This window comes from Canis lupus, chromosome 9 (assembly GCF_048164855.1).
Source record: "Canis lupus baileyi chromosome 9, mCanLup2.hap1, whole genome shotgun sequence".
Lineage (NCBI taxonomy): Eukaryota > Metazoa > Chordata > Mammalia > Carnivora > Canidae > Canis > Canis lupus.
This window is the reverse complement of record NC_132846.1, coordinates 27,828,016-27,844,492: the sequence shown is the minus strand read 5'-3', so window position 1 is coordinate 27,844,492 and position 16,477 is coordinate 27,828,016. Positions and strand designations below refer to the sequence as shown.

Here is a 16,477-nt window from a genome sequence, read left to right as displayed (position 1 = left end):
AATTCCTCCTCGGTGATTGAGGAATGTTCTCAGAGGGTTCACGGTCCGGAAAGGGGTAGGGACGTTGCTCAGTAGTCTCTGGTCTCAGAGGCAGAAAGACGTCTCTGCCCCGTCTTCCCGGGGCCTCGAGGCGCGGCGCCGGGCCTCCGCCGGCTGCCAGGCCGCCTGCTCGCGCGCGGGCGCTGCGGGCTCCCCGCCCGGTGCCGCCCGGTGCCGCCCGGTGCCGCCCGGCGCCTGCAGAGCGGTCCCTGGCGCCTCCGCTCGGTGAGCTCTTCCGCTTCAGCAGGGACCTGAGCGCGGCGAGCTTCCCCCGGTCTGGAAAACCGTACTCGAAAGTACTTCAGAAACCCTCACCGCCCGCCCGTAAGAGAGGCTGGCAAACAGTTTTTATATTTTATAGGATACATTTCAACTAGGTCAGAAAATTAGGAATTATTGTCATCTAAACTTGAATTCCTCACCTGTAAAATAGGGTTGGGCCAGAATACATCTTAAATCCCTAACGCAATGGTGTCTCTGTACTTGGACGTGTTTGCTGAGAGGAGTCCGCTTTGTTATCTGGCCTCTTCCCCATCTTCATGCTGGGGCCGCTGCTTGGGAGGAATACTTGGAACAGTAACAAAGGCTTTCCGGGCTCAGATTTTCATAGCCCGAAAATTTCCTCCCTTAGTTCCTTCCTTTCATTTTCTTCCCTAGTCACTGCCTGTATGTTTATGATTTTTCAAGATTTGTAGGATGGGTGAAAGCAGTGCTTAGGTGGAAATTTACAGCGCTGAATTGCATATATTAGAAAAGAAGAAAGAGGGCAGCCCGGGTGGCCCAGCGGTTTGGCGCCTGCCTTCGGCCCAGGGCATGATCCTGGAGTCGCGGGATCGAGTCCCACTTCGGGCTTCTAGCATGGAGCCTGCTTCTCCCTCTGCCTGTGTCTCTGCCTCTGTGTGTGTGTGTGTGTGTGTGTGTGTGTGTGTGTGTGTGTGTCTCATGAGTAAATAAAATCTTAAAAAAAAAAAAAAATCTAAAATCAGTCATCTAAGTGTTCATCTTAGGAAACCAAAGAAGAGGGATCCCTGGGTGGCGCAGCGGTTTGGCGCCTGCCTTTGGCCCAGGGCGCGATCCTGGAGACCCGGGATCGAATCCCACGTCAGGCTCCCGGTGCATGGAGCCTGCTTCTCCCTCTGCCTATGTCTCTGCCTCTTTCTCTCTCTCTGTGACTATCATAAATAAATAAATAAATAAATAAAGGAAACCAAAGAAGAGCAAATTAAATCCAAGTGGAAGAAAAGAATAATAAAAATTTAGAGCTGGGACGCCCGGGTGGCTCAGAGGTTGAGTGCCTGCCTTCCGCCCAGGGTGTGATCCTGGAGGCCGGGGGTCAAGTCCCACATGGGATCCCTGAATGGAACCTGCCTCTGTGTGTGTGTCTCTCATGAATAAAGAAAATCTTTAAAAAAAAAATTACAGCCATATCAGTGAAATTGAAAACAAGAAATAAGGAGCACCTGGATGGCTCAGTGGTTGAGCGTCTGCCTTTGACTCTGGTAGTGATCCCAGAGTTCTGGGCTCGAGTCCTGGGATGGAGTCTCGCATGAAGTCCCACATCAGGCTCCCTGGGGGAGCCTGCTTCTCCCTCTGCCTATGTCTCTACCTCTCTGTGTCTCTCATGAATAAACCAAACAGACAAACAAACAAACAGAAAAAGAACAGAAAACAAGAAATTAGCAAAAAAAACTAAAAGCTGGTTCTTTGAAAAGATCAATAAAATCAATAAACCTCTAAGCCAGGCTAAGGAAAAAAGAGAAAGGACACAAATTACTAATGATGTCAGAAATGAAATAGGGGACAGCACTACAGATTCCATAACATTAAAAGGAATATTATGAACAACTCTGCCCCTATATTTGATAACCTAGATGAAATGGACCAATTCCTTGAAAGACACAATCTGCCAAAACTCACATAAGAATTAGACAACTTGAGGGGCACATGGGTGGTCCAGTGAGTTAAGCGCCTGCCTTCAGCTTACTCAGGTCATGATGATCCCAGGGTCCTAGCCCTGATTGGGGATCGCTGCTCAAGAGGGGGTCTGCTTCCCCTCAGCCCCTCACCCTGCTCATTCCGTGTCTCTCTCTCTCTCTCTCAAAATATTTTTAAAATTTTTTAAAAGAATTATACGCCATGACCAAGTAAAACTTATCCTTAGTATACAAGACTGTTCAACATTCAAAAAGCAGCTAATGGAATCTACCATATCAAAAGGCTAAAAAAAAAAAATCAAATGATCATATCAATAGAAGCAGAAAAATTATATAACACCTATTCAGGATAAAAACTCTCAGCAAGTGGAAAGGGGCACCAGGGTGGGTCATCTGGTTGGGCATCCAACTCCTGGTTTCAGCTCTGGTCATGGTCTCTGGGTCCTGAGATCGAACTCCATGTTGGGCTCTGTGCTCTGTGCAGAGTCTGCTTGCCCCTCTTCCTCTACTCCTCCCCTATTCATGCTCTTCCCTCTCAGATAAAAATAAATAAATAAGTAAATAAAATAAATAAGTAAATAAAATCTTTTAAAAAATTTCAAAAAAAAAAAAAATTTCAGCAAACTAGGGAGTACAGAGGAACTTCTTCAACTTGATAAAGAATATCCAGACAATGGAATTTTATTCCGTGCTGAAAAGAAGTGATTTATCTTTTTAAGCCATGAAAACATACCGAGGAAACTTAAATGCTTCTAACTACTGAAATATACCGGCCTGGAGAGGCTACATACTCCATCATTCCAAGTATATGACTTATGGAAAAGGCAAAACTATGGAGTAACAAGATCAATGGTTGCCAGGGGTTAGTGGGGTGGGGGAAATGAATGAACAGAGCACAGATGATTTTTAGGAGACTGAAACTATTTTATATGCTCCTATAATGGTAGATACATATTGTTACACATCTATCTAAACCCATAGGATAAATGCCATCAAGAGTGAATCTTAATGTAAACTCTGGACTTTAGGTGTGTCTTAGTGTGACTGCTATAACAAAATACCACAGACTGGATGGTTTGAATGACAGACATTTATTTCTCCCAGTTCTGGAGCCTGGAAAGTCCAAGATCAAGGTGCTGGCAGATTTAAGTGGGGACCCCCTTCCTGGCTTGCGGATGGCTGCCTTTTCATTGCACCCTGACGTGGCAGGTGAGAGAGCGAATGAGCTCTGGTCTCTGCCTCTTCTTATAAGGACAATAATCCCATCGTGGGGTTGTTACCCTCATGACCTCATCTAAACCTAATTACCTCCCAAATACTCCACCTCCAAATACTACTACATTGATTGAGGATCAGGGTTTCAATATATGAATTTGGGGGGAACAGAAACATTCAGTCTGTAACAGGATGATAAAAAATGTTCTTGCTGTTCCCACACTGGACTGTATGATAGCCTCAACAACTTGAAATGCCAATACAATCACATTAATAAAATGAAAAACAGGCATGTGTGTGTGACTGTGTGCGCATGTGCACGCACACACGCACAAAGCAGGGAGGGAGTATTACATGTTTCTCAAAGTTGCTTTTCTTTTGAAGTGTTCTAATGTCAAAAAATATTTGTCAGTGTGTACTATCCTGAAAATTATTCTCTTAGTTTCTATTATTTCTTTCTCACACACACATACAATATAAATAACGTATTAGTGAAAGCATCACTTTAGTGCCTAGACAGAAGGTATAAAGTTCTTTGGATATGCTTCTAGCCAAAGGCTAATCACTTTTTACGTGTGCAAAGATGTGATTTGGAAAAAAATGTACCCTAACTGTGATGTGTTACTGACTATATCGTACTAAAAATGATAATACTCAAAAGAATTCTTCCTGGCAACGGGAAGAATATATTGAGAATAACCATAATAAAGATGGCCAGAAATCTTTTTCCTTGAGAACCAGACTGGAAACCTATTCTGTGAACCATCTGAAAAAGACTGTCAACCCTTGTAGAGTCATTTTTCAAACAGAGCACCTGTGAGGGGAGCTCGGAGAGAAAGTTATGGGGCTATTACTGTCTTGGGTTCCTCTGTACTGTGGAGGTCAGCAGGTCAGCAGCACAAAAATTGACAGCAAACCATCAGCTGATGGGAAGTGAGGAATTAATACTATTTGGCTTTGAGACTTCAACACAGGCTTTGCAGACTCCAAGAATTTCTAATAGCAGACAAGCCAAGCTCGGTTTAATCCAACTTTTGGAGCTTAAAGGTAAAGATCAGAATTTCCTGCCACTCCAACCATGGGGCTACTGCTCAGGACATACAGGTTCCTGAGGCAGCACGGTGTATTAAGTCAAAAGTTTTGTGTGCCACAGATCACAGATTTCTGTTGAAGCCTAAATGATAGTGTATTTTGAGGAGGCTACTCCCAACTTTTCACATTCTAAGTAAACCATTTAAAATCAGAAGCACTTTTCTAAGAGGCTAGGGAAAGTGTTCACATAATCTAGAATTTAAATTCACATAATTCACATTTTAAAAGATGTTCATTTCCTTCAATGTCATCTATCACTGTCCAATAGGTTTTGATATTTTTTCCCTTAAAAATGCTGATAACAGAAATTCATGTAATAATTACTTCTAAGATGTATATTACCTGTGAGATTCATTTTCTATATCTGTTAATCAGCCTAAACGTAGTAAAAAATAAAACTTACACTGAAATATTATTTGCACAATCAACTCTAATGACTGGTTCACACTAACAAAACTAGGAAAATAGTATATATGGTTCATATAATAAATAAAATGTAAGCACAAAGTATTTCAATACATAAATAGAAGCTTTACACATCCAAAATACAGTACATATATAAAATATACCTGTAAAATTTAATGACCTAGTATAAGCTACTATATTATAAATTACATATATTTTTCAATATAGAAATATATTCTCTCTAACATTTTAAATTTTAGAGATAACCTGAATGGTGGTATTATGGGGAATAATTTCATATACTGAACTTTTAAATAATTCATTGTTATTAATAATTCAGTGGAAGGGTATAACCGATAATATGAGTAATTTCTTAATTATGGCAAAAGTACTAGTTTAAGGAATATAAAGATAAATACAGTGTGCCATTTCCGTAGAGGCAGTTAATACTGACCATCAGTGGGAGGAGAACATATTTCCAGGTTCGTGGGTCTTGAGTACCAGCTCTGTAGAGTGGTGTGGGCCAAATAGCAGGGTTTCTATACAGGCAAATTACTAGGTTATCATCCCATTTCATTACTTACAAAAACTGCTTTAGAAGCACTCTTCCAAAGCAAAAGTATTTTTTAATGTGTCTGAAAAGTTAATACATCTACTGCTTCTCAATATTTCAAAGCCTGTATGATAAGCAAACCTCCACTTTAGACACTTTAAAACATGGTCTTTATATATATATATATATATATATATATTATATATATATAATATATATATATATAAATTTGGACAAACTAATAACTTAGGAGTAATGGACAATTGAAGACATGTATTCCGCTCCTTAAATAAAGGTGAGGAAAAGTTACGACGATGCTTAACAAGATTTTGCTAGGTAAGTGCAGAAGGGTAGGAGGCCGGTACTAAACACACATCAGTGTTTGCCAATTTTATCATTTTGCCCAGCTGGATCAGTTATTTAAGGAGAAGTTTTATAAATAACTGGGTTATTTAATGAGAAGCTTTAATTTTAAAGTGGCTTGAGAACATCCATTCTTCCTGAAAGTTGATGTATAATGCTTTTATCTATTATTATGTTGGGGGATTTCTAAAGTCCTTGGGTTAATTTCTTATTCTCCTCAAATTCATGTAAACTTTCCAGTAAAGAGTACACAGTGAGTTAAAATCTCTTACAACTGTTCTTACTTTCAGAAAGTATATTTCTTCCCGCAGCTTATTAGGAAATTAGTTTACAAATATAAATATAATCTTCCATTAACATCTAATTCCCATATATTCATGACATATAATCACTTTAACATAGCATTTTTGTTTCAATTTTTATCTTCTAAATAAAGCCTCCAATTTGGGGGGTAAATATACAGTCTGATTAAAATGTTTACACATATTAAATATATAGAGTATATGACAATTTAATTGCTAATGATCCACTGATACTTATTTTCTGTTTCTTCTTTTTGGGCTCTTTGTTCTTCTCGGTGATTAGCTGCAGTCCAAAATGTTATTTTTTTGAGTACTTGTTGCAGAAGTTTAGGAGGTAATAAAGATATCTGACTTTCTAAAATTATAGCATTTTTGCCAATGCAGTCAAGGCATGACCTGTAAATAAAACATAATAGAATTATTGGTTTTTGAACCTGAATCATAAAATATTTACAGGTAAGTATTCTTAATAAAAATCATCATAAAATGTTTAAATGGTAATGTATTTCCTCTGTATTGTTTGGAACATGATAGGATACATGTTCTTCCCAGAGCACCACAATAATTATATATTTTTATAGCATGGAGCATATATAGCATAGCATATTGTGACCAAAATCCAGTGGAAACAAAAATTACAACTCACCATGCACCACACAAAATGTTATTTTTCTTTTTCTTTTTTTTAGATTCTTTTTTTTAAATTTTTATTTATTTATGATAGTCACAGAGAGGGGGGAGAGAGAGAGAGAGAGAGGCAGAGGAAGAAGCAGGCTCCATGCACCGGGAGCCAGACGTGGGATTTGATCCCGGGTCTCCAGGATCACGCCCTGGGCCAAAGACAGGCGTCAAACCGCTGCGCCACCGAGGGATCCCCTATTTTTCTATTTTTAAAAAAAGATTGTATTTATTTATTCAGGAGAGACACAGAGAGACAGGCAGAGACAGAAGCAGGCTCTCTGCAGGGAGCCCAATGCGGGACTTGATCCCAAGGCAGATGCTCAACTACTGAGCCACCTGGGAAGGCTCGTGTTATTTAAGCAGAAAAAATTCAGACTTGATTTCAAAGCAGGTTAGTCTATCTTTTTTCGTTTATCCTTCCAGTCCAAAAACTACTTAATCTTCTTGAGAACTTTTTCTTCCATTGCCCCAAGATGAAGTATCTAACATCCATTTTTATGCCATATGGTCCGGTCCTCCCCATTCCCGTGCTGTAACTCAGTGCACTGGCACCCTTGACTTACACTGACCCAGAGACAGCAGGTCTGAAGAGAGGAATGGAGCAGCAATAAAGGAAGAGTCAATGAGAGACCACTTGAGGTTCTCCGCTTTCCCCTCTGTTCATTTTTCCCCTTTGAGTCTCCTGGAGACTAGTGTCCTTCCAAATACAATTCCCTTTTTTTCTTCAGCTACTTTGAAGAGGATTTTGGATTTTAAAACCAAAAGAAAATTGATTAAGAACTATCAAAAGAGGGGATCCCTGGGTGGCTCAGCGGTTTGGCGCCTGCCTTCCGCCCAGGGCGCGATCCTGGAGTCCCGGGATCAAGTCCCACGTCGGGCTCCCGGTGTATGGAGCCTGCTTCTCCCTCCTCCTGTGTCTCTGCCTCTCTCTCTCTCTGTCTCTCTGTCTCTCTCTCTCTGTCTCTCTCTCTCTCTATGTCTATCATAAATAAATAAATCTTAAAAAAAAAAAAAAAACTATCAAAAGAGGGGATTCCTGGGTGGCTCAGCGGTTTAGCGCCGCCTTCAGCCCAGGGCCTTATCCTAGAGACCCAGGATCAAGTCCCACGTCGGGCTCCCAGCATGGAGCCTGCTTCTCCCTCTGCCTCTCTCTCCTGTGTCTCTCATGAATAAGTAAATAAAATCTTAAAAAAAAAAAAAAAAAAAACTATCAGAGCATCTGTTTGAACGGATAAACTTTAAACAATAAATCTTTTTAAAAAGGTTTAAAGATAGATTCACTTGATTCTGTCATTAACTTCCATTGTCATTTTTACAAATACACTCTAGATATTTGCATCTTCTTCCATACTTTCATGAAGCCTTTTCTCTGTACTCTGGGAAGTCTAAGGAAGGAGAATGAAAATGTTCTACATAGATAGGGGAGAAGTACAAGCAAATGACACGAATCTTACACTTGATGTCAACTTCACTCTGCTGCCCTGGTAGCACGATAGCTCCTGTGCCCCTTCCACATGGGGGAAGGAAGAGTCAGATGGGGAGATGGACTCTGTTGTTACTATTCATTCACTGATTCAACAAATACTTATTCGTGTGCACTATTTAGGAGGAAGCAGCCCAATATTGAGAAAACTTCCATTTCAACCCCTTTTTAAAAAGCTTTTATTTATTTGAGAGAGAGAAGGAAGGGCGGAAGACCGGACTCCTCGCTGAGCCGGGAGCCGAACGTGGGGCTCGATCCCAGAACACGGAGATCTTGACGAGCTGAAGACAGGGCTTAACCGACTGAACCAGCCAGGCGCCCTTTATATTCCCTTTGTTGCATCGAAATTCGCTCAGCCTTAAAACACTGTGTGCACCTTCCCAGAAGCGCCACACTAGGGGCAAAGGGCGCTGCCACGAAGCCGGCCGTCGGCCTCGGCCCCAACCTCAGACCCAAGCCCGTCCTGTGTGGCCTATCGGTGTCCGTCGTTTGTGTGGGGGGCAGCGCCCCATCCCATCCCGGTTCCCCTCCCTGACGGCGCGGCCGGGTGGGGAGCGCGGCCCTGAGGCTCCGGGGCTGCCGTCACTTCGCCGGCTCCCCCCCCCCTCCCCTTCCCCCGTCCTTGATTCCGCGTCTGCCCCTGAGAGCCGCACTCTGCAGCTCCACCCCCGAAAGCTTCCCGTGCACACGCCCCTCCTGGACCGTGGCCTCGCGTCCGGGCCCACGCGCACTCGCTTCCCGGTTCTCCAGCCACAACGGCCCCTCCAGCCTCAGCTTCCTCTCCTGCCCAGCCCGGGCCGTCTGCGCTTCATTCTCTTCCAGCAACTCTACCCCCCTTGGCCGCCGTCCTTCTCCGACCCCCGGTGGACCGGGCCACCTGGCTGCTCGGAGCCGCCGCAGAAAGGCCTGCTGGGCAGACGGGCCGTCCCTGCCCCCTTCTCCTTGGTCTCAGCCCTCCACCCCCTCCCCAGTGCTCAGCTGTGCTACACAGCCCTCGTCTCTATCTTCTCGAAGCCACTGAGGCAGTGATTTCCGATCTTCAACCCTCGCAGTTCATATCCTCACATCTCCTCTTTCTCCCCCCCATGACCTCACTACCAAGTAAGACTTGCTCAGCGCCCTCTCCCTGTACCCCTCCCAGCCAACAAATTCCTCTGCCTTTATATCCCTACTTCCGACTTTCCCATTATTTTAAAGTATTCTTCTCAACAACTAATTCAGTTACCTGTTCACTAAAATCCACCTCAAGATCCTGCTCTGACAATTTTTCCTTTGTTTTCTTGTTTCCAAAACCTGGTAGCAGCTTCTCAGCATATAAACCATTACCTTTCAACAGCTTGAGGATTAGGGGCACCACGGCTCCCCATGCAGTAGAAAATCCACACCTAACTTTTGACTCCCCCAAAACGTAATTACTAATGGTCTACTGTGGACTGGAAACTTTACCCATAACATAGTCAATAAACATACATTTTGTATGTTGTGTATTATATACCATATTATTACAGTAAAGTGCACTGGAAAAGAGAAATTCTATTAAGAAAATCCTAGTGAAGAGAAAATACATTTACAGTGCTGTGTGGATTTATCGGGGAAAACCTGCATATCAGTGAAACTGTGCAGTTCAAATCGGTGCTGTTAAAGGGTCAACTGTATCCTTACTTTTCCTGTGGTTTCAGTGCTGCTCCCCAGAAATTATCCATGGCACTTTGCAATCCAGATATTCTGTGACCTCTTTCCAGCAACTAGTCTCTGCATCTTCAGTTCTCTCCTCCCTCCATTTTGCATTCCCATTATCTCCTGATTCGTCTTTCATTATCTTGTGCTTCTTTAACTCCTCAGATGTTATGAGTTCCTAGCGCTCAGTTGTTGGCTTCATCCTTGCTCTCAAAACTCCAATCTATACTCCAGTGATCCTTTTTTTTTTTTTTTTTTTTTTTTTAAGTAGGCTCTATATCCCAGCTGGAGTGTTGATTCCAACATGGGGCTTGCACTCATGACCCTGAGCTCAAGATCTGAGCTGAGATCTAGAGTTGGATGCTTAACCAACTAAGCCACCCAGGAGCCCCTAACTATGATTCTTAAATCTTTATGTCTAGCCCAGACATCTCTCCATATATTTGACTAGTTAATGAATAGCTCCATTAAAGACACTGTAAGTACTTCAACTTCAAAAGGCCCCAAACCAAATTCATCTTTCTATGCCGTCCCACCTTCAAACTCACTTCCTTCTTTTTCTTTTTTTAATATAGGTTTTTGGTTTTTTTTTTTTTAAGATTATTTATTTATTTATTCATGAGAGACACAGAGAAAGAGAAAGGCAGAGACACAGGCAGTGGGAGAGGGCTCCATGAAGGGAGCCTGACGTGGGACTCGATCCCAGGTCTCCAGGATCACACCCTGGGCTGAACGCGGCACTAAACTGCTGAGCCACCCGGGCTGCCCTCACTTCCTTCTTCATAGACTATTATTCTTTACTCTCCTTCCCCTACCAAGCCCATTCTATCTCTAGCCCTTCTCCAACTCCACTTTTCAGCCCCACACTTTATGCTTGACCACTGTAAGTCTTTTTAAAAATTTTTTTAATTTTTATTTATTTATGATAGTCACAGAGAGAGAGAGAGAGAGGCATAGACATAGGCGGAGGGAGAAGCAGGCCCAATGCACCGGGAGCCGGACGTGGGATTCCATCTCCGGGATCGCGCCCTGGGCCAAAGGCAGGCGCCAAACCGCTGCGCCACCCAGGGATCCCTGCAAGTCTCTATTAACTTTCATTACCCAGTCACATATCCCTCCAATCTCTTAACCACATTCTTCTCAAAGGAGCTTTCTAATTTGTAATATGATCAGCTTATTCCTCTGCTCCAGATTTTTCAGTGGTTCTTGATCTCCCACAAGATAATGTAAACTCATCTGCATGAAACACAAAAGCTCTAATTGATACAAGGTTTCTGATTTCTTCTCCTACTCCATATCTCATGCTTATGTCTAGGAATGCTCAAGAATTCAGTTTCCAGAACATACCATACTCATATACCTTGTACAAACACCCTTGCAACGCATGTTCATAGCAAATTGTCTCTAACTCTTCCTCTTCTGCAAAGAGTCCCCTAACTCTCTCCATCTTAACCACATGAATAGAGGGTCTTCTTTGCCAGTCTCATTATCTTTGTATAGGTTTCTCTTAAACAATTTTATTTTTCTTTTAGAGTTGTTGAAAACCTGCCTTCTATTTTACTAGCAATTTAAGGAAAAGAACATGACTTTTCACTTCATAGCATAGTGCTTTCCCAAGGTAAGCACTCAAATACTGTATTATCCCTGAATATAAGGAACTTGCAATCTACTTAGGGAAAGTAGTTATGTTCACAGCAAAAGTTAAGAAACAATACAAGGCAATAATCATGACATCAGCAATTTCCAAACTGCTTGCATGTTAGAATTATGTTGGGGTCTTCCAAAAATTCCAAAGTTCAGGCTACATCCCAGACCAATTAAATCATAACATGTGGGCATGGAACACAGGCATCAGTACTTTTTGAAGTTCCCTGAGATTCTAACCTGCAGTAACCGAAGGAACCACTACAATAACAGAAGGAGCAGTTAAGAAAGCCATTAGGATGGTCCAATTTGAGCTGGTCCAGTGGTTTTCAAGTAGTTCAAGCTGTAGAATGTCTGGAAGTTAGACTACTCCTTGACATCTAGCATGTCAGCTTCTCTCTCACAAGCCTTCACCCGTGTTATTCCCCCTGCATAAATAACTACAGTTGGTCACTTGGCAACTTCTACTTCACTCAAACCCTTCCTCCTGACCCTCACAGGCAGAAACAGGGGCTTCTTCCACAATCTTTCAACTGAACCTTGAATATATTCTTTTTAGAGCACAAGTGTATGAGCTAAGATACCATAAGTCATACCACCAATTTAGTAACATTTTTGGTGGTAAAAAAAAAAATTTTACTAAATTAAGTGCACATATATGTGTGTCTATTACTGGACACACATTGATTTCAGAAAAGTTAAAATATGAAAAAATTCAGGCTTAGAATCAAGGAAATACAGTATGTTTAATACTCCCCATGTGAACTAAATGCAATTTTATGCACAAAATAAAAATATGATTGTATTGTGTATTTTAATTTTTAAAAGTCCTGTTGGTATGTGGTTCACTACTATAAATTTGATTATACTTTTAGGAAGATGTAAACATTTTCTTAAATTCAAATCATAAACTATTTGAAAAATTATCACACTTCCCAAAAAGATGAAAGAAATTATATATTAATAGTGTATATATATATATATATATATACATATATAATGAATTCACTTACCTGAGTAGTGAATAAGGCTGTGTTTGAAAGATCAATAAATCATTACAGTGGCCCTAATCAACATAAAAAAAGAATTATCAAGGTGTTTAAAAGAATGAAAATGCATTAATAATTGAATTTTTTATTTTATAAATGTAAAAGAAATTATGTAAAGCAGCAAATAAAACTCTCTCCCTCTAGTTATTCACATACACACATACGCACACACAACATACATATGCATACACACACCTGCTAGCCACAAAAACTTTGGGTACATTGCTACCATTTCTCAGTGACTAAGTTTTTACCTAATCACAACCTATACAATTGCAAATTTAAACTCAGATGCATGTTCTTCTCTTAGAACAGTGAGTTCAAAATGAGAAAAGTGGTGGTTTTCAAGCTTTTTTGTTTTTTAAGCAGAACTTTCTCTTCCAAATGACTCTTATTTAAAATTTCTTTATCTTGTTTCTCTTTTCCAAATCCTGGGAATCTTCATTTGGAAATCTACTTCCAAAAGATCCAGAAGATTTTATGAATAATGATTCTCTCATCTAAAAGTTAGTGTCAAAGAATCAGCAGAAAATGTCCCTAATCCTTTCAGAGAAGTCTGTAGAATTTCATAATTTATGATCATGATTTTAATCAAAATTCCTGTTTTTTTTTAAGACTTTGTTTATTCCTGAGAGATACACACACAGAGAGGCAGAGACACAGGCAGAAGGAGAAGCAGGCTCCATGTAGGGAGCCCGACCCCAGGAACATGCCACCCTGCCAAAGGCAGACGCTCAACTGCTGAGCCACCCAGGCATCCCAGAATTCCTGTTTTAATGATAAACTCTGTATCCTACTGATTTCTAGTGCCAAGAAAAAGAAGACAAACCACAAAATTTGCTTTTTAATTAAATGCAAAGTCGTGGTTTTAATCTTTTGTTGAAAAACTGAATTCTCAGCCAAAGAAAAGTTCTAAAACTTTCAATGTATGTAGTGTTTAAATCAGAGGCTTCAAAACTAAAAGTAAACCAAATTCCCTGGAGATAAGCCAGCTCATTTCACGGTTTGCCACATGGCAGGCACAACTCTGGAGATCATGTGTCAGTGAGCTGGCGCCAAGGTGGCTGGATTCTGGCTGGTGCACCCTATCCCTGCCAGCTCAGAGGCTAGCTATTCCCAATGCCCTATACAAACCAGGGCAACCGATCCTGAGCTCCTGTCCCATCACAACACAGTATGGGCATGACTACCTTGCTCTGAATTGGCCGAGGTGCTAGAAGTGAAAGAATGATGCTCTCCAAAAGTTATTAATTTATTTCTTTGACCTTAGTTTTATCGAATTTTAAAACTGGAATGCTTTCATCTTAAATATAAAATGGGTAAAGCAATGGCAAAAGACACATAGAATAAAAAGAAAAATACACTTAAAAATTTCAAACTGCATTCCTCTTGATGGGAGAAGCTAGCATTGGTGTTCTAGTTATTAAGTGAGGCATCAAATTTCATGGGTATTTATTACTCTATTTAGTTTATATATACATTATATATATTCTTATGAAATATCTATAATTTGCAAATATTTTAATTTCAAAAAATTAAAAACACCCATACTATGATGAGGCTCAAAGAGGAAAGGAAGAGTCCTCCTTTAAAACCTCTTCGTGGGAGACCCGGGTGGCTCAGCGGTTGAGCATCTGCCTTTGGCTCAGGGCGTGATCCCGGGGTCCTGGGATCCAGTCCTGCATCGGGCTTCCTGCATGGAGCCTGCTTCTCCCCCTCTGCCTGTGTCTCTGCTTATCTCTCTCTGTATCCCTCATGAATAAATAAGTAAAATCTTCTTAATAATTTGACTAATGAGATTAATAGACCTATTTTGACTTGTAAACTCAAAATATCCTTAAATGCTTCACAAAAGCCACTCATTCTGAAGATTAATCACACTACAGAGTAACATTTAATATTCTTCCATATTTTGCAATGTGGGAATATCAACAATCTTACTGAACAGCCATTTAGTTTGATTAACAAAACTACTCAGAGGAAATATTTAGATATGAAAATTTCTTACTGTATCCAAGGAAAGTAAATCATCCTTGCTCCCACCAAATACCATTATTTCATTTTCTTTCCCCAAACAGGCCGTATGCCATAACCTATAATTGAAAATTATAAGCAGAGTAAAATATTATGAAGAAAGAAACTGTATGTGACATATAAATCCATATTAAACTGCACATTTTCACTTTTAATCTATTTCAAAATGGGCATGATTGAACTTGAACCTTTGGCATATCCTAAAAGAGATTAGATTTTGAAGATTCCTCTAGAATCACTAAAAGATTAGATTCTCATTAAATCATGTCAATTAAGGAGGTAACTCCCAATAACTCTTTTCTATTATATTCCCCAACCTTTTTCTAACCTCTTTATCTCATAGACTTTATCACTGAAATAAAATGAATTAAAAAGAAACTGATCAGCCTATTGGTGAAATGGTCCCCTTTCCCAAGTTTCTTATTATGATCTGCCATGTTACTGGTTTTTTTTTTTTAATCACTTTTGAATTTTCTTTCCTGTTTTCTGTTCCCCAACACCTAACAAACCCAACATGGCAATCCCTTCACATTTATACTGTCACACTACTTAGCACTCTGGGTACAGAATACCAGAATTATTATTGGTTTTTCTGTCTCTACTCTCTCTCAGCTATATTTAGCTGACAAATAATATTTTTCACATGTTTTTAACCATGAGCATGTCCTGATCAGGAAGCAACTGTGCCATTTTTCTTAGGCTCATAATCACGATCAACAATTATTTCTTTAAAAAGAAAACCATTATTTCTTTTTCCCATAATTCTTAATTCTTAGCTTCCTCCCCCTGCAATTAACCCTCTACTCCAATCAAGTTCATTTATTTGTGTCTCCTAAGAGAAAAGCTTATCTATCTGTAGGCTTTTGCTCACCCTGTGTCTTATGTTTAGGATGAGAAATCATTCTTTCAGAGCCTTTAACACAGGTTCAAAATCCCCAGGAAGTGTCAAAATACCCAAACAAACTGGCTCTACTTTCCTCTCTGGTTAGCACCTTTGAACATTTATGTGCTCATTTTATAATCTTCTGCCTTACATTTGAAGATAAACTGTTCTATATACTACTTTAATTATTTGATGTGTGGATCTTCTAAAGGTCCACATATGAGATCCTTGGATCAAAATTTGACAATGGTGTGCTGGAAGTAGCTTACCAGGTAGTTAAAATAAATTCTGCCAAATCCATGTTCAGTGCCATCACATAGGTAGCTTGAAATTGACCACAGTAACACTACAAATTAGGGCTTTTTTGTTTTGTTTTTCCTGGAAAGCAGTTGTTAACCCTTTACCAGCACACCACTGGAACTTGAGTAATCTAATTTTATGCTTCTCTTTAAAAATGCCTAAATATGGTGTTCTGCATCCAGTGGGTGCTCAAAAAGTCTAATTAACAAAAGGAAATACAAAACCACCATATTTAATTAAATTATTAAATAAATTATCTCATAAGAATAGAGCATGGTGTGGAAATGATCTAATAGCTCATATTCATCTCCAATTTCACATTATTTACAAAGAATAATCTTATGTTTCATAAAATTCAATATTTCTGGGAGCTCTCACTCTCAGGAAAAAAAGTACATGTAAATTTCTCAATTTTAAAAGATAAATCAAGAATTTTACAAAGTCATTGCTCTGACTCTGAGAGAATTTTGATGACTTTCCTTAACAGACCAAAAGACACCTCATTACACATTATTTTATTACCACGTAACTTATTTTTAGTACATTTAACCTTTTCACTCAACTCCCACAAGTGCAAACAGTAGGATTATGCACAATGTGTTAAATTAAATACTTTCCTCAAACAATCACTCACACACCCAACGACAGTTGCACTCAGGACCCAGGATAGAACTGAGTCTTAAGGGATTTTGTTTAGGAAATACTCTGCCCAATTCTCCAACTTATATGGTAGAACATGAATTGATATAAGTCTTCATGACATCCAGATTATGATGTGGGCTTGGGGAGGGGGATTGGATAAAAGGAAGAGAATACAAGGAAT

At 40.1% G+C, this 16,477-nt stretch overlaps 1 protein-coding gene across 6 annotated transcripts in view; it reads right to left on the bottom strand.

The window, feature by feature from the left end:
- Nucleotides 1–4,690: 4,690 nt before the first annotated feature.
- The window catches only part of KLHDC1 (kelch domain containing 1), a 42,561-nt gene continuing 30,774 nt past the window's right edge, over nucleotides 4,691–16,477 (bottom strand). For 4 of the 6 annotated variants that reach the window (XM_072838473.1, XM_072838478.1, XM_072838474.1 and 1 more), the window contains 3 exons: nucleotides 14,446–14,530; nucleotides 12,402–12,454; nucleotides 4,691–6,299 (listed from right to left, as the gene is read on the bottom strand). In XM_072838473.1, the coding sequence (XP_072694574.1) occupies nucleotides 6,113–6,299; nucleotides 12,402–12,454; nucleotides 14,446–14,530 (325 nt within the window). In that variant the 3' untranslated portion in view covers nucleotides 4,691–6,112. Of the gene's footprint in view, nucleotides 6,300–10,643; nucleotides 10,981–12,401; nucleotides 12,455–14,445; nucleotides 14,531–16,477 lie in introns of those variants that run through there. The other 2 variants (XM_072838475.1, XR_012036566.1) reach the window with 2 other exon arrangements.